At 41.1% G+C, this 26,125-nt stretch overlaps 1 protein-coding gene across 5 annotated transcripts; it reads left to right on the top strand.

The window, feature by feature from the left end:
* The first annotated feature begins 10,462 nt into the window (after positions 1-10,462).
* On the top strand, positions 10,463-15,890 carry LOC102714367 (ras-related protein RABC1-like). 5 transcript variants are annotated; one of them, XR_423395.3, is made up of 9 exons: positions 10,463-10,673; positions 11,550-11,819; positions 11,961-12,029; positions 12,807-12,872; positions 13,294-13,415; positions 13,901-14,029; positions 14,409-14,523; positions 14,874-14,934; positions 15,398-15,890. XR_423395.3 is itself a non-coding variant. In XM_015836923.2 (8 exons), the coding sequence occupies exons 2-7, from the start codon at positions 11,660-11,662 to the stop codon at positions 14,514-14,516; spliced, it is 654 nt and encodes a 217-aa protein (XP_015692409.1). In that variant the 5' UTR covers positions 10,463-10,673; positions 11,550-11,659; the 3' UTR covers positions 14,517-14,523; positions 14,837-15,170. The 5 variants fall into 5 exon arrangements, 3 of the variants coding, with proteins under 3 accessions (XP_015692409.1, XP_006652146.1, XP_040379654.1); XR_423396.3 differs by having other exon boundaries at positions 15,346-15,890; XM_015836923.2 differs by lacking the exon at positions 15,398-15,890 and having other exon boundaries at positions 14,837-15,170.
* The last annotated feature ends 10,235 nt before the right edge of the window (positions 15,891-26,125 follow it).

Below are 26,125 nucleotides of genomic sequence, written 5' to 3'. Positions count from 1 at the left end.
GAATCCGCTAATAACTAAGTTTACATTATTCGGACTCTAATTAAATAACAGAATCCTAAACAAACTTCAAGATAAATCCTAACTAATTTATACGGACTCACGGTTAAACACCGAAGCTATCTCCAATTTTCAGGCCCAATCGGACTCCCATTCTTGTCCAATTCGAACTCTATCGGCTGCAACCCTTTTGCGTCCAGCTTTCTGTTTTCAGCCGATTCAAGCTTTCTTGTCCGATTCGGTTTTTATCCATGTTTCAATCAATAACGCTGATTTACCAAAATCTAGCATTAACAGCATGATACCGGAATATTTTTTGAGCCAAGGAGATGAGGTCTGCGACCTGGAAGAGGGGCGAGCTAGTGTTCAGCCGATGCGGAGAAAATCGCACAGGGATGGAGCTGATGCGGTGCACGTCGTTGGATTGCTCACCTATTCACGCGTCAACTATCTAGACCAGGGCTGCAGAGGAGGAGGGTTGTAGCCCATCTCCATCAAATTTTTTTCACTTAACAAGGGCAGCTCCATTTTGAAGAACTTAAAAAAAGAGTAACAAGGTGCACATATATTTCAGTCAGCATATGCTCAAATTTTAAAACTAGCAGGCAAATTCAAATTAACCTTTAGGACCATCACCACAGCAACAATAACCAGCCAAGAAAGACCGTAAATGTAAAGCCACAAATTCTATTTTTAATGGACAACCACAATAACAGCGTTAGATTGTGCTTCTAAACAACAAAAATAATTATGTAAACAGTATTCAAGTGGTTTATCCACCAAGCCTTGTGCTCTATGAACTCTTTGAAGAAGGAAACTCAAATGAAATAAATAACTTACAGAGATTTTTGTTCCCAGCAGAGATATTCAGGTGATACATGGTATATTATATTGGAATATGAAGAATCTGAGAGATACTATGGTCTCCGAGAAATGGCTAGACCTGTAGACTGCAAATGTTCATGCTCCTCCTCCCACCAGGATTCCCATGCAGGTTAGCAGGAACCACGATGCCACCTCGACTGCTAATCTACTTGGTCCAGTCATCCCAGTCATCTACTATTTTCTGCCACTCAAATCACGATGGATGAAGAGGAATGGAGTGAATAGCCAAGTGATAACCAAGAACCACATCAATGATGTTAGAAATATAAAGAAATCCGAATCCGTAGCAACATCACCATACAACTAATAGACTACTAGCAGTAACATCAGTTCAAGTCTTTTCACAAAATGGCTTCTCGAGTACATTCTATAATTCTTAGCAAATCTTACATGGCGAACAACAAAACCTCTGCTAGTTGCTCTATATTTTGCACCACCATGGAGAATTGTGTGGCCAGAATAACATGACTTTATCCCAAGGGACAAAGCTGTGTTTACATATTTTCTGTTCCATGTGTCTATAATATGTGGGTCTAGGACCCACATATCATAGACACATCGATTAAATGCCAAATCTAAGAGTGACAAATAGTTAAATATCCCGAAGAAGAAGAAGAGAGCAGCATATAATCACTTCGCTTTAGCATGGAACTAGCTCGCTTTGATTTGTGAATACCTATTATCTCGTTTGGTTCGGAGAGGAGAGTAGTGTCCTCTAATTTCGATGAGAGGTAAAAGAAACTGCACTATATCTGATATAAGAAACAGAGATTGAACAAAAAAAAGAAAGATGTCTGATTCTATCGTACAATGGGACCGGAAAAGTTAGAAAGTTTTTTTGTTTTTCCAGATACTGTGGCCCTTTTCGCTGTGTAGTAGTGTAATCAAGGTATGACGTTGTGTAATGTGTTGCTGGGGGAGGGGAGGATCATGGTATATAGCTCTGAACAAACAAAACTTAACTCTTCTTTATTTTTTAATTTGCATTAAAGTATTTTTTTAGTTGAAAAATGAAATCATTTTTTGTTGTTACAGTTCCTTAAGCATAAATAGTTATGACCACTGACTTATATATATTTACCTTATACGAGGATGACTATCTAATTATCTAACATTGCATATATAAGTATAGATCCCTAGAAAGGAGAAGCAAAGGTATAAACCAACACCTGTAAAGGCACACACACTAGAAATCGATCTAGCTTTTGATATAGGCTACAAATCGCAGTTGTTAACCTAATAGCTGACCACCAATAACAGTTGTTAAACCAATAGCTCTAAATTGATAGAGCCGGACTTGCTAGCTTAATTAGTTACATATAGGGATGGCAATTGTTTCCACGGGTATTTGTGTCATCTTTTGCACGTGGGTATGCCCGCCTGCTAACCGATTATCTAGTGGGCAGCAGTCAGGTTTTAAATTTTAACTATGAGTAACCCGTACCCGAACCAAAAAAATATGTAGAGGATGTTTAATAAATTTCTTCTTTTCTAGCACAATTGGCCCATATAAAAAACCATATATATACCAATTTCAAAAGAAAACCCTAACTCACTACTCTCTCACTCAATCCATCCATTCAGCCGGGCAGGCCGTAGTCACCTCTAGCCCTCCACTGCATCATCCGGTCAGTGACATCGACTCCTATCGACGGGCGACATCCGAGCTACAGCGGGTGAGCGATATCCGAGTGACAGGTGGGTGACATATGAGCAGCGGGCGGGGTCCTGAGTTGTAGATCTAGCCTGTTCTTGAAAAAGATGTTTTACTTTTATAAATTAATATTTTCCTTATGGATATTGGTTAAGGAATTAAAGATGTATTTATTTGAAAATACACGCTGGATACCCCGTGGTTAATCAGTTCTAGAAAGTACCCGACCCAACCCAGTACTTACCTATAATGTTCTAGAAAGTACTTAATAAGGTGAAGATCAAACGAAGGAGGTGTTAGCCATTCTTATTGAAGAAGATCCAACGAATGTAAGGAAATTTGGTATGAAAAACAGTTCCTGAGCACTCAGAGATCTTAATTTAACAAAAAAAAGAAAGTCTATGTCATAAGCAGGGTTTGATGGATCCAATACTCTTTTCGAAGAGCTTCTATTCCAATAACAGATTGTTTCATTTCAATCTTCAAAACATTTCAAGAGTATAACTTTTATATAGTCTTCTTAGCAAAGATAGTTTATTAGTTTAGTGTCTCCGTTACTAGTTATGGATGGTCGACAGATCTTTTAGATTTGTTTGTTAAAGTCAAGAAATGTTTGTTTAAAAAGGCATGATTCAACCATTTCAAACTTATTAGAATTGTAGATACCGTTAAATACAAGTCATATGGCAGTCTTGCATGTGCATGGTGTTTATCTATCAGTTGGGAATCACCTAATCCTATCACGTGGGAAAGAAATTTAAACAATAAACAACTTAACTTTCAACCAAGCACTACAATCTTACTTTGCTACTGTATATATTATTTCGGTCCTCCCCTTACTTTGAAACCTAAAGCTTCACAATTTGTTTTCCTGTAATTAATGACAAGAATATAAAAGACACTATTTTTTATTTATTGTTATTTTTTTACTTTTTATTAAATTGAAGCTATGGGAGGGAAAGCGATGTTGCCCACTCTGCCGCACAAGGAGTGGTTTCTTATCCTAAAATAACAGTTTTAATAATATAACTCAGCATGCAACAGGATTTTGTGAATAAACTGTGTTTTACACTAAATGACGCAAACAGCCTTGTGCCATTTGACACTAATTTTTTTATATAACTAGTTTAGTGGGGACCTAAAAAAATACTAAGTCTCTGTATCGAAAGATCAGCTTTTGGTTTAGTGATACTAGTGCTTTATAGTATTTGAGTTGTTTAAGAGTTGTTAGAAGTCAAATTATCTTTGTTTTCTTGTGTTCCAAGCATTCCTTATTTCTATTTTTCTTGTATTAACTTTGTTTTCTTAATAAAATTATGTGTCTATCCTTAATGTTATCATTCATAATTGTGAATTTGTGATATTATTGTTTAACTTGTTACAAAGAATACTTTAACTTGTAATTGGTTTATAAAATGGTCTGGTGATTTAGTGGTCTACCCACACAACTAATTAAGATATAAGCTCTAGTGTTGTTATATAGTGTAAACCATGGAGCAAATGAAGAAATATTATTAAATTATGTAATATGTATGTTATATTGACTAATATGTAATAGGAGAGTTTTTTATATAACTTTATTTGTAATAATCTCACCGATTTTTAAGCGTTGTTGAATTTTGGATCTACAATTAACTGTTAATATTTTTTAAATTTTTTGTGCAAATATACAATATCATGAGTCATTAGTAAAAAAATAAAAAAATATGTGTGTATAAATTAAATTAATTATTATATATATTCATATTATCTAAACTTTGTATATATACTTTTAGATTGATACATAGAAAATAATGGGAGTAGGTGAGTGTGAATTGGTGCGGTTAGTACATGGATCAGATGTCGCACAGGTTGGAGCGATTCGCTTTAGCAAAGAGAGATGGTTTTAGGCGTGGATCTAAGATGTCCGATCTGATGTTGGTGACTTTTGATCAAGGTATTTGAAGAAAATGATGAATGAAGCATGCAAAATAAGTAAAACAATGTTTGTTTACTATATGGTATTTATTGTTTCTACAGCTTCTCGAAGGTATTGATGTATTTTTATACATTTATCAAGTTAGAGAAGTTTCATATCACCTGAACAATATTTATAATATACTATAAACATTAGATTTATAACAAATGTCACTCTCATATTTATTTATCAATATTATATTAGTTTTTATGTCACATAATATCATCTAAAGATATTATTATTATATTAACTTATAACATCATGGATTATGTTCAAAAAATATCTCAAAAATTCTAAAAAGTAGTATAATAACATGGATGCATATGTACAAACATTAGCACTAACTCATGTAAAAATCAAGAATAATATATACTATAGAGTATAATCCATGAGCTAGTGTTTAGGTACAACATTTAGTTTATTGAAGCTGTCAATATTATCATAAGAAATGACAAATGATGAGAAAATAAGAAAAAGAACAGTATGATGACAAATATTTAATCTCACACTGTATAGTTGTAAATAATAGGTTTGTATTAAAATTATGAAGATTTGAATTAATAGTAGTAATTATTGATAAATGAGAGTATAACGTATAATAGTTGCGAGCAATTTATCTCATGTGTGCGGTTGGAGAGTAAACTTTTATTTATTTTTTCTTTAGTATGTTGAGCCAGGGGAACCTTTTGTTTTGAATTGAATAAAAAACCAATTAAATTATATTAGTCCACTTACATGCCAAACTTTATCGGTGAAGCTATACTTAGGCCATACTATTTAGTGTAAATTTGATCGAAGTTGCATAAAACCACAAGTACTATGTATATGGCATGTGACGACAGGTTTTATGGTCTATGGGTTTCACATAACCACACTTTATATAAATAACAAGTAAATTTAAAATGTAAACTAGTATTATGCATCCAAACAATTAAGATGGCAACTTGTATTAAAAAGAAAAAAAATAAAAAAATTCTATAGATACCGTGTATGATGAAGTTCTTGATGTAAATGTGTGCTCCTCATAAGGACATAGTCTTGTGAAGTCTCCGAACCACAAAGCCTAGGCCACGTGAGTGACACAAGTCATTAATGTGCTTTTGTAAAATTGACTTTATTATTTAAGAAAATAGTCAAACCTTATATTATCACTTTTATATCTTACACTTTATATTGTGCATATTATAATGTAATTTTCTTTTTTTAGCATGACAACTATGTCTAAAATGATTGATTTTGACTCTAGAGGAAAAATAGAAGTTTAAATTTATTACATAAGTAAAATCTGATTAACCAATAAGAAAGAATTAGAGGAGAAACCTTTTATGGCTAGATAAAAAAGGACAAAATCGATGTGCTTCCGGTATATTTTCGTGTCCACTTAGCATTAAGAAATTTACTATTACACCACTTTACTCCTAACATATGACTTATCAAAATCTTAACCTAGTTAAAAAAATCAAAAAATCAAGGTGTTTATGTTGTCTGTCACTTGGTGAAGTCATCCACGTGTCAACCGTGTTCTCCGCTCACAGTCTGCTTGCCCAAAATAACGTGTGTGCGAGATGGACATAAGAAAACAATTCGATTTGACTGAGCAAAAACACCATCAGAAATGCGAAATCAGGAAGCATCCATCTTCGTCTATCTCAGCTTGCAGTCTACACAAAAAGGACTCATTTGTGATGTCAAGACACATATAATTGGAATTACTCGCTAACATATTGTCGGCCCCCGATTGCGCTAATCGGTAACCTTCTGTGTTGTGTTTATCAGTACCAATTCTTAGATCAATAGTTGGTACATATATATATTTGGATCGTCACATATCACAACAAAAAGATAAGGTTGAAAGGGTTTAATTATGAACCTTTGGTTAAATCAAAACTTTATAACAATAACAGTGGAAGCGAAAGGGAATAGGAGGGCACATCTGACACGACACAGGCGGCGACTGGGAGACAGAGACCGCTAGACGACCGCTTCAACTGTGATAACTCCGTAGCTCTACACTGGATTTAGAGCCATATCCTCTTGAGCACTGAAGGTTTGCATTTAGCAAGGGTGAGTACGGGGTACTCAGCAAATCAACATGAAAATATGCATATGCAAGGTTGTATTAAGGAAGGCTATAGGGTTCTTTTGCATAAAAGTGGCTTTTCAAATAGTTTTCACAAAACCTATTTTCTAGCAGCAATTTCTATTCCATGAGTGTAATTAAATAGCCATGAAGGTTCTGTCAGCCGTCCACTAATGGTTTTCCTTCATGGCATCCATGTCATCTTCTAGATAATTCACCCCCTTGCATCTCAAGGAGTAAATCACCTAGACACACATACAACACTTTCATTCTCATCCCATACTCATCTGTTGGGTTTTTATAAGTCTAGCCAAGTGTATACCATGTCTCGGTGCTTATATCCGAGAGCGCTGCTATTCGAATAGATTTAAACACACTGCAGTGGTTGTATACTTTCCCATGCTCCACGACTGCCCAACACATGAGCCTCGTCCCAACACATGAGACGGTCGTTGCAACGCTTTTCGATAACCTTACTTTGGTAGTGGCTGCTCCATGAACTTTAGTCCCTGTTGCACTCTAGACGTACCGTTACTAGCAGTGAGGGGAGTTCTGATGTTCCCGAGGGAGGAGTAAACCAACAACCATATACCCAACACACCACAGTTCATAGGGAGTGACCCTCCTGGTCATCCCTTGTGCAATAGGCTTTCTGCCCTCTTGCACACTCATAAGAACCACCGCGACTTGGACACCAACTCCGCTCGACTATTTAATAAGCTAGGTATATACCCATTCGAGAAACACGGTTGTATGGTGTTCGTTTCATGTATAGCTGCATGGCTCGGTCCTTAACTGATCAGAGGCGGCTAACCTTTTCCTGGAACCACCCATATTCTCACCGCTCCGCCCCAATCGAAAATAGTTTTTATCTTAACAACTTATTCTCAACATGGCCGGGTGGCGCTCATGTCTCTACCCGTCGTCATGCATTTACTCCCACTGAGTAATGGCTCGCCATCATCCTAATCATTTCAAAGTATAATATTGAATAAAATGTAGCTAATAGCAGGGCTAAGCAATATCATATGTTGACTAGTTTATAGTTGAGTAATGAGGCTACAAAGGTTTCAGGGTAATCAAGCATATGACGAGTAAAACTACTTACAATGGGCCTCTAAATGTTCTGCATGTAATTTAAAGTAAAAGAATGCATTTTCGAATCATAGGTTCAACGTGGTCAAAAGGTGTAGTGACTTGCCTGGTTCGAAGTCTCGTGGAGCTTGTTCCTCGCATGACTAGCTTGCTATACCTAGGTCCTCGCACGACTCGTTGCTACTCCCAAACTAATAAAGCGAACAATCGGCGCAAACGTGAGGTTGCTGACGAAAAAGCGAGGGCTTTTATAAATATTTTAGAAACACACTTTTATTTTAGAAACAAATAATAAATAAAAAGGGTTGAAATCAAATAAAGATCTTGGAAGCAACTAAAGGTTTTTGAAATAAAATAAATCTCTTTTTAAAAGGAAACAAATAAACTAATTAAAATAGTGGGCGGCGGCTTAGAAAGAGTTTTAACTAAAACAAAAGGTTTTTTGCTAATACAATAGTGACATATAAAATATAGGTTTTGAATAGATAGATATGCTAACTTTATTTTGAAAATAGATATGTATATTTATAGTTGAAAAGAGTTACAAAATAAAGGAGGGAGTAAATAAGTATTTAATTATAAATAGTTTTGAGTAAATAAATATTTTTGGATAAATAGAATAATTAAATATAGCCCGATATTACATAGTTCGTTCGATGGATTAGGATGAGATTAAAATGGAAGCGAAGGGAAGATTATATCTAAGTGAATTAGATAGGAGACATGAAATAGACTTAGAAAGACGAAGGAGATGAACGGGCTTCGGCTTTAGATGAAAGCTGTAAAAAGAGATGGTGGGATCAGCAAGGTGAGTCGTAGGTGGGGTCCACCACACTCGCTCTCTCTCTCCCTTTCTTTTCCTCTCCCGTAGTATGCCTCTCTACCTTCTCTTTCTTTTCTTTTCTTTCTCTCCTCTTCCTCATGCAAGCTCTCTGTATATTCTTTCTTTTGCTTCTTTTCTCTTCTCAGGCAGGGAGGCGGCAGGGACTCCCCTTCTATAGGCGAGGCGAGGCGAGGCGAGGCGGTGGCAGCATGGCTGCATGCATGACGGTGGCGTGGTAGCTTGCATGCAGCTTGCATGCATGCGTTGGCTACATGGTATGGTGGTGGCAGCATGCATGCAAGCATGGTGGCAGGGTGCAGTGGTAAGGGGGCAGTGCATGAGTGCATGCTCCAAGGCTCCAAGGTGCAAGTAAATGTATATGATACCCATAAAAAATAATAGTGGTATATTAGATTGATGGAATAAAAATGAATGAGATTTATTTGTCTTATAGGAAATATTTAGATAAGATGAATACTTGATTTTTCCGGAATAACAGAGTTGGGGATATAAATAGAACGGATAAAACGGTAGAACGACATATGGCGGCGTGCGTCGCAGCGTGCATGCATGCTGCACGGTGACTTGCATGCATTGCTTCGCTTTGCTTGCATGGTTCAGGGAGAAGAGGAAAGGACAATGCATGCTGCCTGCTTGCTGGTGAAGGGTGGGTTCATGCGTACACTCTTGCGTATACTCTTCCGTGTACAGAGAGAAAATGAGATGATTTGGATAGATAGAGGCGAAGGGAAAGAATAGATGGAATATACCGCCAGCCGGGAAATTTTTAGATTAATTTCTATCGAATAAACGGAGTCAAACATAAATGTACGGGATAATAGTCACGGCGATTAATATTTAATCAGACGACCGGAAATTAGAATAAAAAGAATAGATAAAGGATGAGACGATTAATATTTATTTGGACTATCGAGTCCAGAATAAAAAGGAATATTGTGATGAATAGAAGATTGGAAAAGATATTTAATTTGACGGTAGAACTTCGGAATAAAATATTTTAAACGGATATTAGATAAGACGAATAAAATTCGCCGGACGATCAAGGACTCAAATAAATAAATTTCTAATGACCGGAAATTTTATTTGCACGGTTAAATTCTCCGAAAAGAATTTTAGTCGTGTGGATTTTTGAGAGTCAAGGACGCCGAGAAAAAGAACAGATGATTTATTATTTCTCTAGAATAATTGAGCTCGGGGTTTGGTATGATAATCAGGATTTTTGAGATTGGGATTTTTGATTAACGAAATTTTTGGACTTGCGAAAATCAGTATGAGTAGATGTTACACATAGTACCCTGTATTTTAATAGATAATGCCATTTAATTTTAGCACATGCTTAACCACCTATATATTTTTCTTTGCAAATATACATAAATGTAAGTTATAATTAAAAGAAATTTAGTAATAAAATAAATAATAGTTATGTAAGTTTTTTTAATAGGACAACCAAATCAATAACATTATATAATACGATGTTTTTTTCCCTAAGAAAACATAGATATGCTTCATATATACTCCCTATGTTCTAAAATCATGTCTTACTAGTTGAATATAAAATTAATATTGCGTGACAACACGTTTCAGTACAAATCTATTAGTATAACTTTTAAATAATAATAAAATTTTAATTTATAATTAATTGCTGGTCAATATCTTTAATGCTCGGTCTATATATAAGTAAAAAATATGGCAGGATAGCATGTAATGTTATTTTGGGGGGGGGGGGGGTAAATGGTATTTTGGGGGGTTTGACACTAGTTTTTTTTTATTGAAAGGATCCCATTTGAATAACAGTTCTGGAGATAATTTTGCAACTTTGCAGTGACAATTTTTCAGTAACCAACAGTTTGGTGATAATTTTACAATTTTATAGGAGCAATTTTTCATTAACCATTCTACCAATGAAAAATTTATAATTCTTTTTCTAATAGGATTATAATGTAAGCCACCTGAAAAGAGAACATAGCTAGATCAGTTCCCTTTTCTCCGTCGTCTCTCCCTCCGGTAGGCGGCAGGGACAGCCGGCCGGCGACTCGGCGAGCGCCGCCCCTCCGCGCTCTCCCTTGCGGCGACCCAGGACGGGCTTCTCCTCTTCTCTCTCCTCCCGCCGCCTGCGCTGATCTCCCGTGAGCACGGGCGCTGACGTCCTTCATCCTCACCGGTGAGCATCCATCCACATCCTATTTTCTCCTCTCTCTCTCTATACACTACTTTTTTTTTCTCTGTTGGAATCTGCATGAACCCTAGATAGGTTGTCTTCTGGATCTGGCTTAATTTGCCTTAATAATAATGTTAAGGGAGACTAATAGCATGATTTTTTTTGTTGCCAAAAAGTTTTGGGGTTCAACTGAACCCCCCTGCCCCACAATAGATCCGCCCCTGCTAGTCACCTTGAGCATTACACCTTTCTGAAATTTTTCCACGATTTTAGTTTGCATCTGAGATGTCGTTTCCATGATTTTACTTTGCATTTGAGATCTCGTCGAAAAATTGCAGATTTCAGTTTCCATTTGGGAAGTCGTTGAGAATTTTTGTATCATCTGAGAACTAGTACCCTTTATCCCGAATGGGTCAACTATTTTAGCCATGTATAGAACATGCCACTTTGCATTGACCATGATGATGCGCCTGATAGACATTTTCATAGGTTTGATAGTAATGCATAACATGTGCCATACGGATGCATTTTCATGATGACCTAGCCAATCGTATTGCAGGATGATGGACATATACCATATAATGTGTGGTCTTTTGCTCTATCTTTGAACGGCAACGCTACTAGTTAATATTATAAAACCTACATATGTTTAATGCAACGACTTGAACTTGGTTGATTGGAGTATCAGTTTTGCATAATTTTTTAACCTTATGTACTTATGGTCCTGAAATTATTAAGGAAAATTAACATTGATCTATGTTTGAGAAATTTGAAACATGTATGCATGCCTTATAATCAACAATTATTAATCCTACATCAAATAAACAGTAAAAAACATAAGGGTACTATTGTCCATCTCACCTCTGTCGTGTCTTTTAGGATTTCTGGAGCTGATCAAGCTATCCAAACGCTTTCAAGCCACCTCGGAGCTAGCTCCCATTGGAGTTGGAGTTAGGAGCTAGGACCTGGGAGTCGGAGCCCTGCGAAATATGGATTCTTCGTCTTCGTCATCTTCCACTCAGCCACAGGGCCAGCCAGATTTTGACTACCTCTTTAAGCTTCTCCTCATTGGCGATTCGGGCGTCGGCAAGAGCAGCCTCCTTCTCCGCTTCACCTCTGACTCTTTTGAGGATCTCTCGCCTACCATAGGTGATACTGATCTCCTAACTGCCTACTTTAATCTCTTTGTTAGATCAAATTATATTTGTGCTCCCTTATCTTGTTAATCAGTTTCCTCAGCTGGGGATCCATGTGCTATTGCTTAACCTCTCCGATCCTATCTATATTCAGGTGTGGACTTCAAGGTTAAGATGGTTAACACAGCTGGCAAAAATCTCAAACTTGCCATCTGGGACACAGGTACTTATCAAGTCTCATCTCTTCCCTCGTGACGCATCCAACATTATCATGCTGCACAATTCACATGGATCCAATTTCCCCCTGTTCAAATCATTTTATTGAGCCTCCTAAGCAAGTCACCGTGTGAGCTTAAAATGTGCTCATTTTGGTAGAAAGTAAGGATGAGCCCAGACAACTTGTGATCCCCTTGCATTTGCATATTTGATCATGCCTAATGTGCCCATTGGGTGAGCCTACTCACCCTTATTTACTTGTTTTATTATTTGAGAATCAAACATGCTGAACACGCATGAAGTAAGCACTGTATTCCTGGCATGCTGCCCTATGGTATGATTCAATTTGTTTTCATTTTTTGTTCAGAACTTCAGATGTACACAATATGTGTGAGGCTGTTTTGTGATGACTATGGAAAATGAGAAAAGTGCAATCTGGTCATTTTCTGAATAGTAGAGCCTGATTACACTATCTCGTGTATACATATTTTGCTGTTGATGAAAGTGTAAGATATTATATTGGCTAATTGATTTTATATAATGGTACTACCTTTTATATATGTATACACTATGGTAAAGAATCGACATTCAAACCTGTTCATTATTTTAGTTTGCCTCAATGTTTTGAAGAATTGAAACATGATGTGGTGTTATTCTCTACTGTTTTCTGAACTTCTCTGATTCTCTTCTTACAGCTTATGTCTGGAAAACATAAGAATCTTTTGGCATCCATATTTGCATTATTCTTTTAGTTTCTTATTTGAAGTTGTGCACCTATCTGCAGCTGGACAGGAACGGTTTAGGACCTTGACCAGTTCATACTACAGAGGCGCACAGGGCATTATTATGGGTAATTGTTTTCAACCTGTTATCTGCAGATTCTAACTTCTGTTTGCAAGTGTTGAAGGAATCTATTCCCTCATTTCCATTCTGTATGGCATGTAATTTCTTCAACACTTCTGAAAATATCAGCATGCATGTGAATGTCTTGCATCTATTCCATGTTTACTCTCATTCATCACGGTCTCTCGGTTGCATTAATATGTAACTGACTAATAATCAGAGGAAAAAGCACTAACCCTCATCTCTTCTATTTTAAGATCTTTACATATGTGTAGCATGGTCATTTTAACCCTCTTTCACTCTGTTTTTGTACTCATTAATTCTTGTGCGCACTCAAAACAAGCCTTATAAAAGAAATTGCGGTGTTATTTATTAACTTTTACCAAATGTTGCTAGATTTATATTGATGATTACAAATTGATTTTCAGTATATGATGTCACTCGAAGGGAAACATTCACCAATCTTTCTGACATATGGGCTAAGGAAATTGACCTCTATTCTACAAACCAGGATTGTATAAAGATGCTTGTTGGAAACAAAGTTGACAAGGTACTCTTATATGCTTCAGTTAATCAGTTCAACATTTTTGGACATTTCCGGATTGTATAAAGATGCATGCTGTAAACAAATTATTGTCGAGTAAACTTCACAGAACTACAATATTTTGATAACTGCACATTTGATGACAAATTTGTGCGTACATGTTTAAGCCACAATATTGCAAAACTAAAGATACAGCACATAATTTATTGCAAAATTACATACTCTATAGGTTTTGTAGCATTTTTAATGAAAATCTGCTGCTTTCTGACAATCATGTAAATCTGTAGTTTTGCAACCTTTTGGGCTAAATATGTAGTTTTCTGATTAATTTAATGCTAAATCTGCAGTATTGCGATACACCAACTTAAATCTGTACCTTTATGATAGTTTTGTCAAAGAATCTGTACTTCCGTGCAAATTTACTGTTGGTTATATATCGATTTTCATATTTTTAGTGCACTATATCTAAATATAGTTGCTTGGTTTTGTAGGAAAGTGAGAGAGCTGTCACAAAAAAAGAGGGCATTGAATTTGCCCGGGAATACGGGTGTTTATTTCTAGAATGCAGTGCTAAAACCAAAGTGAATGTTGAACAGTGTTTTGAGGAACTCGTCTTGAAGGTACATAGTGGAACTTTGTCTTCATTTATTTCATTAACAGCATGCTACTTTTTGCTACATGTTTGATTGTGAAATTAGTAGAGAAAGTTGCTTTTTCCCATACATTTATATGTGTGACCATAGCAAATGATTGATTGAATTGCCAGGGTTTGCTTGCTCATGCTTGATAACTGTTCATGCTTGATTAAATTTCCCTATACGTTTATATACACATTGCAGTGCTTGTAAGTACATGTTTAAGTTGGAATCCCCTCACGGAAAATGCATTGGTACTTAGCTGTGTCAAGTAGCATTCCTTGTTGAGCTGCTCTTTGAAGATGATACAATTAATATGTACAATTAGTCCCATGTACTAAAATGTTATGCATTCATGGTGCAGATATTGGACACACCAAGCCTCTTAGCTGATGCATCCTCGGGTGCAAAGAAGAACATCTTCAAGCAGAAGCCGCCAAAAGCTGATGCTGCCGCTAGCAGCTGCTGTTAACATGCTGGTGATGCTAATCTGGGCTCTTTATTGATGAAATATTGGTTGATGAAAGTGATAAGCTTGTTTTTGTCAATTTGTTTTTGCTTTCTGTATATTTCCATGTTGAACCGACCACCCCAATGATTCATACAGAAAACATGTACCCGTGAACCCCAATGATGCATACAAAAAACACATATAGTGGCTCCATTACATCTGCAGCTATATATGATGTACCAAGTTTAATTTACTGAATACGAATGAAACAATGTGCTACCTTCTTTTTTTTCTTCATTTGTTATTGTTGAAACTTGAAAGTATGTCTTGCCTTCATGTAGTCTCTACTGGTCCTAAGCCTCCACCCACGTTTGCCAGGCTTGAATTCCGGCTGAGACGGCTGATGAGAAGCTACCAAGTCAAATGCCTCAATGAGCAGGTATGATTTGGATTAGTGTGGTAAGGTTTATTGGTTGCTCCCATATGAGATCTGCAGAGTGGTGAATGGGCCAGAAGTACTCAATGTTAGATTTTTTTTTGTAAGATGTATTTTGATTTTAAAATGTCAAGCATTATAGTTTTGTTCAATAAGTAGTCAAATAACAAGTTGATTTAATGCATCACAAAATGTTGTTATAGTTGAGGATGCAAATACTATGAGAAATCAATTATCAATGTTTGATATGAAGTTATCCAAAAATAAAAATATGCAAAAAAAAATCAACTAATGGGGTATTGATCACTATAACAAGTTATAAGTAGAAAACTCGTTTTGTCATCACCAAATCTGCATGAATTTACTTTGTCATGACTCAACCATATAAGGATGATGGCTCTCCTCCAAACCCAGTTATGGATTTGCAACCAGAACATTGAGCAGTACAAGGTTGGGCATGTCACAGGGGGAAGAGACTGTCTTGGAACGACACAATGGATTGGAAGGAGCAGGGTCTCATTGCCAGGATGTTGATGCCTTGGCCTTGTGGTTGATGATGGTGGCGCTACTGCTAGGAGGAATGGAGGATGAAGACTTTTCCAAGTTCAACTGTTGCTGCTGCGTGGACATGAACATTGTCAAGCCAATACATATGAAGATGGTTCCATGATAATACATCTGCTAAAATGGAAGGTGAATAGAACAATACAAGGAGGAGCAGTAGCATGTTTTAGATAATGGATAGAAATCGGGCATCTATAACCATAAGTGAATAAAATATATGCAGCAAAAAAAAGCCCCTCCATTCCTGTGAATGAAAAATAGAATTCCTCAAGTTGTGGAAATTTTTCTTAGAAATGTAGAAAAAGAATGCTAGGAAGACTAAGGTCGTGTTCGGCAACGCAACAAGTTAACTTATCTCTCTTGTTTTTTGCATGTATGTTTTCTGAACTGATAAACGGTGTATTTTTATAAAAATTTTCTATATGAAAGTTGTTTTAAAAAATGATATTAATATATTTTATATTTTTTGATAATTAATAATTAATTAATCATGTACTAATTAATAACTAACCCACCTCCTCCGCGGCCTAAATTAGCGCCTTCTATCCCATGCCCACCATCGCCGCCACATCACCTTAGCTTTATCATTGATCTGACCAACCACCGCCGCCGTCTTGCATTCTAAAACAGAGATATAGCGCCTTGCTTTGTCACCTCCGTTGCATAACTAACTTTGAACTATCAAAACTAGCCGGAAGAGCTGTGCCCGCACGAAGTAGGGGACATAGAGCCTCACCTAAGAGCAGGTACAATAATAGGCTATAAGAGCTGTGCCGTATATTTTAAAGAGATAAGAGGGGAGAGAAAAGAGAGATGGGCTACTAATTTATAGCCAGCTACACACGGACTTCAAGACACAATGTGTGTATGATATGTGAGACTATGTACTAATGTTTTGTAAGTAACGATGGTATGAATTGACTATTAGATTAACTATAGATGAATTGAAGCTAGTAGTTGGCTATACTATTGAACTTGCTTTGATCTTGGCTGCCCCATCGAATTCCATAAGCCGCGACCACAGCATAAGAGCAAGGTAATAGTATAGCTAGCAAGCCGGATACAAGATTATAGTCTTCTCTCAACCCTACCTATATAGCAGTGAGCTCTTCATAATTAATACATGACAGACTTATCTCTTACAGAGTTTCTTGGTTCTTATGTCTGACATGGCTATAAGCTTATATAGCCCGTTTCTCCTCTCCACTCTCCTTCATGTAGCATTTAGCTGGCTTACATCCTGCTATTATACTTGCTCTAAAAGTATCCAGCCGCCATCATGTCAAAACCTGAATAATAGAAAAGGAGGATATCAGCCATTTTCGCTAGGTCCGAATCTTTTGAATTGTTTGTCCAGTAACCTGAAGCTTACGAATGTTTCGGGAAGGAGATAGATGGACAAGACATAATCCTGCACTAAAGATGGCATTTCACATTATTCACTTAGGGTATGCACAATGCACATTATCCCTACGAGTGGTCTCGAGATAACACATAAGCTAAGACTATACCTCTAAAAATGTTCTCTCGTAGGGTTTAAGTGGCTTTAGGAGTAGTCTCAACTTTTCATTTTAGCTCCTAACTTTATTTATATTAGTCTTTCTAACTTTTCAATTTACGAACAAGTCTAACATTTTTACACCAAATACCTTAAAACACAAAACAAATATCAAACCTACTACCATTTCTACTATCGACACAATCGCCCTCACTCCTCCCGTCGCCGCTTGCCCAGAAGCAGTTGTATCCCTGGCGGCCCTCCTCCTGCCTCTCCTTCCCATCTTCCCAACCAGCGGTTTAGCAAAGGAACGCAACGACGTCGATGATGCTGTGGCGGCACGGATCGGGTGATGGTGGCGTGGCTCGGTCGACTTCACCACAAATCAGACGAGGCGATGACGTGGCTCGATCGACTGCACCACAAATCAGGCGGAGGCGGTGGATCCAGGTTGGCGGCACAGATCCAGACAGTGGCGGTGGTCGGACGACGATGCGGATCCAAGCGCTGGCGGCTGTTGGGTAGGCGCAAGCGGCCAAGGCAAGTGGAGCTTAGTGCGGCGGCCGTAGGGCCCGATGGGGCAGGCTGGGGCGGAGTGCGGTCGACGGAGACAGACGCGGGCGATGGTGGTGGCCGGGGTAGATCGTTGTCAGCAGAGGCAGCTGGGGCATAATTAGAGTTCTTTTTTTTTTAGCAAGGAGACAATGGCTTACAAAAGAGACGATGATCCTGATGAAACCATTCTCCCCCCACCTTCTTTCTCTGCCACGCTACCATTGTGCCTATGTGACGAGCGCTAAAGCCACTCACCACGTAGGCGCATTGTTCATACCCTTAACGCAGATCGCTCGGCTGGAATGAGCGACGAAAGGCATCGGCCGGTGCAGAATCAAACCAAGGCACCACTGTAGCTGTCCAACTTTATCGTTTCTGCTGAATCAGTCCGTACTTTTTTGTTTTCTTTGAAACTTCTGAATATTGTCGGGATTGTTTGACAGGGAACTTCTGAATATATTTGGCCGGATTGGTTCAATAATTATATGAGAAAAAATACAATCCTTCGTCTTTTTATTTGATACCGTTGACTTGCTGATTTTTTTTTACCATTTGTCGTATTCAATTTTTTATGCAAATGCGCAAAATTATAAGTCATTCTTAAAGTTTGTTTAGCAATAAATCAAATTATAAAAAATAATTAATAATTATACAAATCTTGAAATAAAAAAATAATTAAACATAGACTCAAAAAGTTAACCACATCAAATAAAAAAACGAAGGAAGAACGCTATCTGAGCAGAAGAGATCTAGATCCCTAATTAGATTTGTCGTGGCAAACACTGGTGCATTCGGCCTGTTGCGGATGAGGATCGCCGTCCCATTTCCAGATTCTGAATCAGGCTGCGATGCTCCATCTTGCCTTGTCCACGACGGCGGTAGAAGAGACCTCGTCCCTCCAGCGGCCTACTCCGGCGACGCCGAGTCGCCGAGATGGCAAAGAAGGAGCAATAGCATGCCAAGCCACCTGATGGCCGCAAGCACAGTAGCTACGCCAAAACGCCCAGGTGACCAACCAATTCCCTTATCATAGAACCATTCAGCATGAAGACCATTTGTGTTAGGAGCAATTGCAAATTTACTGTTAGAAAGTGGTAAAAATCCAATCAGTGGTATCATTCGAGTGACATCTTTGCCACATTAGGAAAAAAAAAGAGTAAATTTGATCATGCCATTGGAACTATGTGAATTTGAAAAAGTACCATTATAATTCGTGGACGCCTACATGCCAGCATGGAACCAATTTACCCCAAAAAAACTAATGGCAAATTTTTAAAAGACACGTTTGTCTTAACAAACCATAACACCCGATTTAGGCACTCTATGTTTAGACTTAGGCTTATTGACTTAAGCTTTTAAGCCAATTTGTTGGCTTATATGGTTTATAAGTCGGTAGCTTTAAAGCTTCAAAATTAACAAGGAAGTGCCAACTCTATTCCAAATAAGACAAAAAAAATTCCTCAAGCCTAGCTTTTGGCTTATTAGTTATTAGTATAAGAGTGGCTTATGGTTTTAAACAAACCTATTGAAAAAACTGCTTGTTTGTCAGGGCTTATATGTTTTAGCTCAAAAGTCAGCTTCTAAGTCCAAACAAAAAGGGGCTTAGATGATCCATAAACAATTCATGCATCGCAGCAGAGAAAGAAATATTGGGGGTGATTGTTTGCCTTTTTATAAAAAAAGTCAAATGACATATTTATAAATAAAAAATAATTTTATAAATAAAACTTTTATATACGTATGCTTGACGATATTAAAAGCCATGGTCAACTCTAAATTAAGATTGAAATTTTAAGTTTTGACTTACAAGTATAAGCAAAAACGTGACAGTCAAATGAAGTGATATATAAAACGCTAAAATGTGTTCTTTTGTTATACCTCTCCCTCCATATACAGTATGATCCTTTTTTTGTTATTTGAGAGTTTTTGCTTTTAATTTTAAAACTAAACTCACTAATAACTAAATTTTAAATCAAAACCTTTTGACATATGGTAACAGTTGTGCCATACCAGCTAGACTAGTATGGCAGAAGAATGTTGTCATGGCCACACCAAATGACTGAAATTTTGATATTTTGGTTCTTTTGAAAAACTTATTTTATAAATGGATCTTTTTGACTGCGCCAACATCATTGGCGTCATCGTTGTATAGGACAGCGTCAATGACATTGGTGCCTGTCATGCCCAGAAATTTCTCACATGAATTTCTGAACTTAATTGCGTATTAAAATCCCTATCTAGGACCAGCCAGGGTACACAAATAGACAATTTTGATTACATAACCATCGTTCTTAGAAACAACTTAAAATAACACTTATTCTACAGAGAAATACAGCGGAAAGGTAGGGTAGACTAGATTCAGCGTGTACGGCTCCAGTCCACAGGCAACGGTTCGATGGCAGACCAGCTCACTCCTGAGAGTCACCTCCATTGGCCACAACTTCTAGCTCTGAAGGGGCAAATTTAGTAAGGCTGAGTACAAACCACCGTACTCAACAAGCAGCACAGAAAAGAGGGTAATAAATGATGTATAAGGGTCATCAAGGACGGGCTAGGGTTAGTTGCAATAAAGTAGCATTTAAGTAAATAGCAGAGATTAAATTGAATAAAAGTAGTTAAGTAAATAGAAGAGTAAATAAATAACAGTTGTAATATACCACGTTGTGACAGGGCCAACGTTACACCACGTTGTGACAGGGCCAGCCACTACTCAACGTTACACCACGTTGCAGTAGTCCCAAGTGAAAGCCAGTTTACCCAAGTCATTAATGGTTCTACTAATCACAGTGAAGCTGGCAGCTCGCCCTTCATCGTGGGCACGTCTATTCGAATAGATTTACTCTGATCAGAAGTGTATTACTGTACCCACGAGACATAGTCCCACTACACTCGAACGTGCGTCGACATGCCACCATGGCATACCGGAAAGGGAACTATGATAGGACCCGTCGCATAACCCTCCCTATTCAATCGCACCACACTCCAAGTTTCGTCCCCTCCTTTAAACCAAGTCGGGCCGCCCCCTCTTGTGCCTAGATGAATCCGAAAGCAGCATAGGCCATCGTTACACCACGACTCCCATCTATACTCCATCACGCTCACCCTTTCCTAGGTACATCGAATAGTTCGCAATTACACTCCAAATCCCACTGTTACCCATTCTGGCATATGGTTAGCACGGAAATAACTTCCAGGGTTTACTGCGAACCGGTCCTTACTTGCCATGGGTGCGACTCTCAAAACCATGCACCCATGGCCCACCATTAGCAATATTTTAGTTGGCATTAAACCGAACCGGGTAATGAATCATTATTTAGAGCTAATCATGATTAATAAGTGATCCCATGAGCTACTTGACCTAACCACGACTAAGCATTAACCTAGGCTTAACACTAATCAAGTTACCCCTGGTCTAGCATGAATAAAGTTGGATGAACAACGGCATAATATTAATAATAGGTCAACCGTAACATAAATACAGTAAATACTTTAATTAAAACAATACATATTTAAATAAATAAAGTGGTGAATTTGCAATAATAGGTTCAATATGATTAAAGATGAGTGCCACTTGCCTTGCTCTGGTCCTTGGGGAACTTTAGCGACGATCTCAAAATAAACCGGCTCTTCGACGGGGTCCGAATCTAAGCGACAAAGTACAAAAATAAATAAAACAGGCACAAACTCTACTGAAATAGTAAAAAAATTATTTTTAATGGATTCATGACAATTTTATAAATGTAATGAAATTTGAATGGACCTAAACGGAGACTAGATGAATTAGATATGAATTTTAGAAGTTTTCTAGGTTCTTTTTAACTAAATAGAGAAGTCCTATAACAATTATTGCGCAATTAAATGGGGCGCTGATGTCAGCGAGGAGAGAGGAGGGGTGGCGCCTGACAGGTGGGGGCCACCTGTCGGCGGGAGAGGGAGAAAGGGGCACTGACGCACGGGCCCAAAGGGAAGGGAGAGAGAGGACAGGGCGGCGGCTACTGATAGGTCGGCCCCACCGACGAGAGAGAGAGGGGCGAGGGAGAAGGACCCGGCCGGCTGACACGCGGGCCCCAAAAGTCGGCCACACAGAACAGAGAGAGGGGAGGAATGGCTTCGGCCGGACGACGGGGTGAGGCGGCGATGCTCGGGCGCGGGCACAGCGACCGGTGACGGGCGGCGTGAACTGGCGACGGGCGGCGCGAACCGGCGGGCGGCGGCGAACGGTGACGACCCGACGGGCGGCGACGCTAGGAGCGGCGGCGTTTCGGGGAGGACGACGTCGGCGGCGTGGTAGGAGGGAGGCGGCGCTTCGGTGTTGACGGGGTGGTGTTGGCGACGGCGAGGCGAGGGCGACAGCGAGCGGAGGGATCGACGACGGCGAGGACCAGGGCGCCAACGCGCGCGACGGCGACGACGGTCTCGACGATGGCCCGCGGAGAGCAAAAGGAGGGAGAGGGAGGACGGCGACGGCCTACCGGCGGAGGGAACGGGTCCGGCGAGTCGGCGACGTAGCGGAACGCGGTGTGACGGCCGGTGGCGGACGAGAGCGGCGGCGGCGCACGAGATCAGTCGGCGGCGGCGGTGGCTCGGGCGTGGCGGCGGCTCGGGTGGGTGAAGAAAAGGTGGCGGTGGCGCGCGGGGAAGCGGGATTTATAGGGGGCGGCGCCGGCTAGGGTGGAGCGGCCGTTGGGGAGAGGCCGAGTTGGGCGCGAGGCAGATTCGGCCGGCGCGGGCGCAGGTGTGGTCGCTGACAGGCGGGGCCCACCCGTCAGCGGCGTGAGGGAGGAGGGCGTGGTGGCGGACTTTGCAAGCGTGCGGGCGAGCGGGAGGCGAGCGCTAGGCCGGGGCGTACGGCCGGCCCACGCGGGAGGGAGGAGGGCGCGGAGAGGAGAGGGGAAGGCCGGTCGGCTCGGTTGGCTGAGCGGGGAAGATGGGCCGGCTCGGCTGGGCTAGCCTGGGAAGGAGGAGAGGAAAAAGAAAGTGAGAAATAAAAAAGAAAAAGGAGGAAAATTGGACTTCAGCCCAATTAGAGAAGGAAGGAAAAAAGAAAGAAAAAGGAGGAAAAAAGGAAAGCCCCACTTTTGCCGAGTTTTAGATTAATTTGTTTGGCAAAATTTTATACTTCTTCAATTCGAGTTTAAATCCTGTTAATCGATTTGCGAACCACAATTTAATTAAATTAATTTCTTTAGGGAGATTTTTTCTGAGTTAATTAAGTCAATTATTATTTACAAATTTTTTTTACGAATTATGCTTGGGGTAAAACCCCGGTGTGACAGTGCCATCCTCCCCAAGTGATAATGTTATGTTCATGTGGCGGGAGAACGGCGTCAACCTATACAAAGACGACGCTAATGACGTTGACGCGGTCAAAAAGTCTATTTGGGCAATAAGTTTTTTTAGGGGTCTATTTATAAAATGAGTTTTTTAAAAGGACCAAAATATCAAAATTGCAGCGCCAAATGAAGTGTTGGTATGGCCACAAGTTTGAATTTGAAAATAAGTTGTTGCATGTTTAGTTTTAAAATTAAGAAATAAAAGATATTGAAAAAAAACAATATAATATAAGATGATGTCCCCTTTTGAAGGAAATCAACGGACCAGTGTAACCCATTCCTCGATTTTAGAAAGTATCTAAATCTAAAATCTTAAAGCCTGCCCGGTTTTGAGGCCTCCTCAGCGTTTTGGCTCTCGTGGACGGTCAATCATGGCAACGCGTGTCCCCTGGTTGCTTGTGCCGCTCTGTGGGCTGCGTGCATGGTGCGCCGTCTCGCTGCAGGGTGGGGTCAGCTCGACCGCTTTGTGCATGCTACTTGCTGTGGCTCAAGCATGTTTGATCTGTCCATACATTGCTTCCTCTATTGCTGGGAACGTGCGCATGGCCAGACATGCTGTGGGCCCACCTGGCGACAGCATGCATGCGCGTCCTATCGGTGGACCCACATGGCATCGCTCGCGTGTGTCGCCCGGCTCACCGTGTTGTACTTCTGTGTACTTTTGACTGGTTTTGCGTCTTCTGGTGGACCGGTGACTTGGTCTTTCCTGTACTGCCAGAGACTAGCCATCGCTATGTTGCACCTTTTTCCTACACCTGGATTAGTGGTCCACAGCCAATTTTCCCTGCCAGAGGCGTCGGTCTTCGCACGGTTGTGGCAGCCGTCCTTGTGGGGGCCTGTCTGACGTGCCGGCACGTTGCCGTGCATGGTGTTGGCCCCTTTTTCGGATTTCCTACGCTCATTTTTTCCTGTTGCTTCTTGTGCGTCCTGGGTTAGCCTGCCTGGCCAACATTGGTCCAGCCGAGCCGGCCCATCTTCCCCGCGTCTATGTTCTTCCCCGCTCGGCCAACCGAGCCGGCCCACTGTCACGCCCAGAAATTCCTCACACGAATTTCTGAACATAATTGTGTATTAAATCCCTGTCCAGCAATGAATAAAGTTGGATAAACAACGGCATAATAATAAGGTTTACCCGAAAATAGCATAAAGTAAGTACTTTAATTAAGACAATGCATATTTGAAATAAATAAGCAAGGAATTTGCAATAATGGGTTCAATATGTTCAAGGATGAGTGTCACTTGCCTTGCTCTGGCCCTTGGGGAACTTCGGCGACGATCTCGAAGTAAACCGGCTCTTCAGCGGGGTCCGAATCTAAGCGACAAAGCACAAAAATAAATAAAATAGGCACAAACTCTACTGAAACAGCAAAAGAAACTATTTTTAATGGATTCTTGATAATTTTATGAATTTAATGAAATTTGAATGGACCTAAACGGAGACTAGATGAATTACTTATGAATTTTAGAAGTTTTCTGGGTTTTTTAACTAAACAGAAAAGTCCTAAATCAATTATTGCGCAATTAATGGGGCTGCTGACGTCAGCGAGGAGAGAGGAAACTGACGGCTGACAGGTGGGGACCACCTGTCGGTGAGAGAAGGGGAGAGGGAGAGACTGACATGCGGGACCCACGGGAGGAGAGAGGAAGGAGGGGCGCGGGGGGAAGACTGACGGGTGGGACCCACTCGTCAGCGAGAGAGGAACAGGGCAGAGCACGGCTCGGGCGGACGGCGACGGCGCGAAGGCGACGACCGGCGGGCGGCGACGGCGCGACGACGACGACGGCCGAGGCGGCGACGCACGGCGGCGGTGGAAGGACAGCGGCGACGGCGACTGGCGAGCGGTGACAGCGCGGCACGCGCGGGCGCAAGCAACGGCGGCTAGACGTCGGCGACGCGGAGGCGACGACGACCACAGCGACCGGCGGGAGCGGCGAGCTTCGGTCTCGTCCGGCGACGGCGCGCGACTCGGCGGCGGTCGGCCGGAAAGGGGGAGAAAGAGGGGAGGAGGGTGCGGGGGCTCACCGGCGGCGGCGAGGGCGCGGGCGGGTCGGCGAGACCGAGGCGGAGGTGGCGACGCGGGCGGGTGCGGGAGATCGGCGGTGGCGGCGGAGATCGATCGGCGGCGGCGAGGCGACCGAGCGCGACGGTGACGGCGCGACGGAGGAATGCGCGGCGCGGGGACGCTCACCGGCGACGACGAGGATGGCGACCGGTCGGCGACAGCGTCGCGGAGGTGATGACGCGGCTGGACAGCGGCGAAGGCGTCCGACGGCGAAGTTGCGCGGTGGCGGCGAGAGGCAGCAGCGCGGCGGCGACACGAGCGACGGCGGAAAGTGAGCGACGGCGCGCGGCGGCTCGGGATTTATAGGGTGGCGGCACCGGCTAGGGCGGGCGGAGGTTGGAGACCGAGTCGGCGACGACGCGGTCTCGGCGGCGGCGGATGCGGCGGCGGCGGTTGCGGCGACGGCGCGGAGTCCGGCTCGGACGCGGCACGGAGTCCGGCTCGGACGCGGCGCGGCGCGGGCACGGCGGGCGAAGCAGTCACTAACAGGTGGGCCTCACCTGTCAGTGGCGCGAGAGAGAGGAGGGAGGCGGCGCGGACTCGCGGCGCGGGCGTCGCGGCGAGCTGGGCCGAAGCCGCGGCCCAGGCGGGGGCGCGCGCTGGCGGGCGGAGGGAGGCCGGCTCGGCTGGGCCGGCCCGGGAAGGAAAAGAAAAAGAAAAAGAAAAGGAAAAAGAGAGAGGGAGGAAAATTGGACTTCGGCCCAATTTGAGAAGGAAGGGAAAAAGAAAGGAAAAAGGAGGGAAAAAGGAAAACCCCACTTTTGCCGAGTTTTAAATTAATTTGTTTGGCCAAATTTTATACTTCTGCAATTTAAAATTTAAATCCTGTTACTCGATTTGCGAGCCTCGATTTAATTGAATTAATTCCTTTTAGAGGGATTTTTCCTGAGTTAATTAAGCCAATTATTATTTACGGATTTCTTTTTACGATTTAGGCTTAGGACGAAACTCCGGGTGTGACACCCACGGTCTGTGTTCTTCCCCGATCTATGCTCTCTATGTGCTAACGAAACTAAAGACTTTCTCTTCTGGTCATGCGTCTTCTTTATATATTGTTGTAGGCCAGTCGATTTGGGTGCATCTTCTTCCCTGCACAAGAGTTCGTTAGCTTGCTGCCTGCCTATGTCTATCAACGTTTGCTAGGTAATACTATTTCGGTTTGCCTAATATTTTTTTCCATA

The sequence above is a fragment of the Oryza brachyantha genome, chromosome 4, assembly GCF_000231095.2.
Source record: "Oryza brachyantha chromosome 4, ObraRS2, whole genome shotgun sequence".
NCBI lineage: Eukaryota > Viridiplantae > Streptophyta > Magnoliopsida > Poales > Poaceae > Oryza > Oryza brachyantha.
Note: the sequence above shows the minus strand (reverse complement) of the source record. Positions and strands in the feature narration are given on the sequence as shown.

What these genes read in the sequence shown, in the direction of transcription:
- LOC102714367 (XM_015836923.2), top strand. Translation starts at nt 11,660, where the DNA reads ATGGATTCTTCGTCTTCGTCATCTTCCACTCAGCCACAGGGCCAGCCA. An exon ending in CGCACAGGGCATTATTATGG is followed by an intron (nt 12,873 to 13,293) that starts GTAATTGTTTTC and finishes ATTGATTTTCAG; the next exon opens with TATATGATGTCACTCGAAGG. An exon ending in TTGGAAACAAAGTTGACAAG is followed by an intron (nt 13,416 to 13,900) that starts GTACTCTTATAT and finishes TTGGTTTTGTAG; the next exon opens with GAAAGTGAGAGAGCTGTCAC.